Raw genomic sequence first — 3,862 nt, 5'->3', positions numbered from 1 at the left:
CACTCTTATATCATTTTAAAAGGTTATACTTTATAATAGTTTTTTCAATATCAAAAATTCCGATAATGACAATGCATGTAATGATTCTTTATAATAATCAATTTAATTCCATGTTATTATCAAGTTAGCAAATATGTTTTTTTTACCCTGTTTCTTGAATACTTATTCATAAGAAAAATTTAATTGGGTTATCATGTAAAATATTTTATAATATTTATATAAATTTAATTTTGATACACTGACGATGTAAAGTATTGTAATCACATCCATTTTTTTGGATGACCATTCACGCCGTCAATGTAAAAAACTGTTATTTTTACTAATATGACTTTACGTAATTGAATGCACGTGTAAAATTATCTTTTTTTACTAATATGACTTTACGTAATTGGATGCACGTGTAAAATTATCTTACACTAACATGTATCAAAACTAAATTCTATTTATATCTGAAAAATCAAACTAAAACATAAAAAGGATCTGTTAAATAAGTAAGTTACAATCAAGTCCATTTATGAATGAATGGTAAGTTTGAAAACATATGATATATGATATATGTTACATTCATAGGGTAGGATAAGACTTCAAGATGGTTGAATGTTCGGTCCATATATACAATGACCTTAATTGCTTCCTTATATAACTCCAATAGAATATAAACTATTTACCAATCTATCACATCAATTCAAACATTAAGCTTATTTTCCAATACATTCCATATATAATGGGAGTAGAAAGAATCCAAACCTTGGCTTTCAGTAACCAACTTAAGGAGCTTCCACCACAGTTCATTCGCCCAGTTAATGAGCGTCCTGAGAACACTAAAGCTGTGGAGGGTGTAACCGTACCCGTGATTTCTCTCTCTCAACCACACCATCATCTCCTCGTGAGGGAAGTCGCCGAGGCGGCTTCCCAATGGGGATTCTTCCTCTTGACCAACCACGGCATATCCCCGTGGCTGTTCAAACTGTTGCAAGAGGTGGGGGAGCAGTTCTTTGCCCTGCCTCAGAAGGAGAAAGAGGCTTATGCTAATGACCCTTCTAATGGGAACTTTGAAGGTTATGGGACAAAGATGACCAAGAACCTTGAAGAGAAGGTGGAGTGGGTTGACTATTTTTTCCATATCATGGCTCCTTCTTCTAAGGTCAACTATGACAAGTGGCCCAAAAACCCTCCTTCCTATAGGTTCGTGATTAGTAAACTTAATTGATTAACTATTAATATTGCAGGATGTATTTAATTAATTCATAACATACAAGTATGAGTTATTTTATAGTAACTGCTATAGATTAACACCAACCAAATATTTGAGCCTATTTGCAAACTGTCTTAATATCTATCATTAGATAATTTAGTGTTTATTTAGTTATTATTAAATTGATAAAAAATAATTAATATATTTTTTTATTATTTTTAGTGTATTTAGTAAATTTTAATAGTAAAAATAAAAATATTTAAAAAAATAAAAACATCTTTTTTAAGAAATTTTAATTTATATTTTTTAAAAGAATACAACAAAGAGATGTTAAGATTGACAAATGAGGTTTTAGAGCTTCTGTCGGAAGGGTTAGAGTTAGAGAAAAAGACATTGAAGTCAAGTTTAGGAGACGAGAAAATAGAATTAGAGATGAAGATCAACATGTATCCACCATGCCCACAACCTGAACTTGCATTGGGAGTAGAGCCTCACACTGATATGTCAGCACTTACCTTGCTTGTCTCAAATGAAGTTTCTGGCCTCCAAATTTGGAAGGACAACAAATGGGTCGCCGTTGATTACTTGCAAAATGCAATCTTTGTTCACATTGGTGATCAACTTGAGGTAACCTAAATGTAGTGTATATACTATATACACACACAAAAATACTATGTTTATATATAAAAAAAAACAAGCCACTAAATTATTTATTATATATTTATATATATAAATATATATTATTTAATTTATTTTTAATATATATTTTTATAGATAATTGACATTTACTTTATATCTAGTATATATGAATTTAATTTTGATACACTGATAATATAAAACGTCTTACATAATCGTACAATTATATCTGTTGTTTTGGATGATTATTTACACTGTTAATGTAAAAAATAATTATTTTTGCTGATGTAGCGTTACGTAATTAAATACACGTATAAAACTATTTTACACTGATAGTGCATCAAAATTAATTTTTTAAGATATATATAGCTGATTTCTGTAATGGCATTTTAAAAAATAGTTATAATGACTATATTTTGACAAAATAAACCAAAACGTGGCCCCTACCCTAAAAGGGTATATCTAAAATGAGCTCAACACTTATGTGCTTATTGAATGTGTCATATTCATATAGACCATTAGATTTGTTTAGATTAAAATCAAAGGCTAATATAAAAGAAGAGTATTGATGGGTTCTAATAAATACAGAATATCATAGTACATAAATAAATGCTTTAAATAATAATACTTTAATACACAATACTTTAAATAGCAACATAATCTTTTATTCTTAAATAATTAAATATAAAATATATAAATACAAAATATCTAAATATTTTTATTTATTAAAATTAATTATTATGTAAAATTTTTTTATAATATTAAAAAATTATATTAAAATAATATTTTAAACGTTTCTATATCGAATAATGCCAGTTTAATTGATTCTTAAGTCCTGTTTGGTTTTCTTCAGCATACTTCACTTCACTGTGAGAGTTTGATTTGTTTGGTTTTCTTCAGCATACTTCACTTCACTGTGAGAGTTTGATTTGGATAGTGTGCTGAAAAAAAATGAAATAAAAAAATATTTAATTATTTAAGAATAAAAGATTATGTTGTCATTTAAAGTATTGTGTATTAAAGTATTGTCATTTAAAATATTTATTTATGTACTATGATATTCTGTATTTATTAGAGCCCATCAATGCTCTTCTTTTATATTAGCATTTGATTTTAATCTAAACAAATCTAATGGTCTATATAAATATGACACATTCAATAAGCACATAAGTGTTGAACTCATTTTAGACATACCCCCATAAAATTCTCTAAAAATATTTGACTAGATAAACAATTCTATGCATTATATTTTGTTTTAACCTGCCAAAACATAATTTTCATAGCCAATTTTAAGAAAGTTACTACAAAAGTCAGATGCGAAGATATATCATACATGTTTGACAAAAAAGTTGGGCCATAACTATATAATTTTGTGGGGTTTGTAGTAGATACTAAGCAATGGAAAGTACAAGAGTGTTCTGCATAGAAGTTTGGTGAACAAGGAATGCAAGCGCATGTCATGGGCAGTTTTTGTTGTGCCACCACATGAGGTAGTGATTGGGCCTCTTCCTCCGCTTTTCAACGATCACGATCCTCCCAAATTTTCAATAAAAACGTATGCTGAATATCGTCACTGCAAATTCAATAAGCTTCCCCAATAGAACAAATTATATGAAATCAGCACATGAATGTGGGTTATTGCTTATGCGAAATTAAGTTTCCTAATAGCATAATTAAGGAATTTGGTCGCAATAAGCTCTTCTTTTAACTGTTTTGCCATAGTAGATTGGTAGTTTGGTATTTCGTTTGTGTTTTAGGAATAAAAGAAGATATATTCTATTCGAGTCTCTTTAAAATAAAAGGATAAATTACTTTTTATAACATGTTTTATTATTATGATATAATTACTTAATAAGAGCAATGAAAAAGATTTTTGAAAAAAAATTAAGAAAGCAAGACACAGAGTTTTAAGAATTTAAAATTTGGTGCCGCTTGAATTCTTTTATTCTTTTTATCGTTTGAAATTTTTTTTTGTAATTAAAAATAAATATGTGATATGAGAAAAAATTAAAATTACAAAATTAAAATTTT

General features: G+C 27.9%; 1 protein-coding gene across 1 annotated transcript; it reads left to right on the top strand.

Moving 5' to 3' along the window:
- Nucleotides 508–3,535, top strand: LOC107617070 (flavonol synthase/flavanone 3-hydroxylase-like). The gene is made up of 3 exons (XM_021111492.1): nt 508–1,185; nt 1,483–1,822; nt 3,220–3,535. Exons 1-3 carry the CDS (start codon nt 725–727, stop codon nt 3,430–3,432), a joined length of 1,014 nt encoding a protein of 337 aa, XP_020967151.1. The 5' UTR covers nt 508–724; the 3' UTR covers nt 3,433–3,535.

Source organism: Arachis ipaensis, chromosome B09 (assembly GCF_000816755.2).
Source record: "Arachis ipaensis cultivar K30076 chromosome B09, Araip1.1, whole genome shotgun sequence".
Classification (NCBI taxonomy): Eukaryota; Viridiplantae; Streptophyta; class Magnoliopsida; order Fabales; family Fabaceae; genus Arachis; species Arachis ipaensis.
Note: the sequence above shows the minus strand (reverse complement) of the source record. Positions and strands in the feature narration are given on the sequence as shown.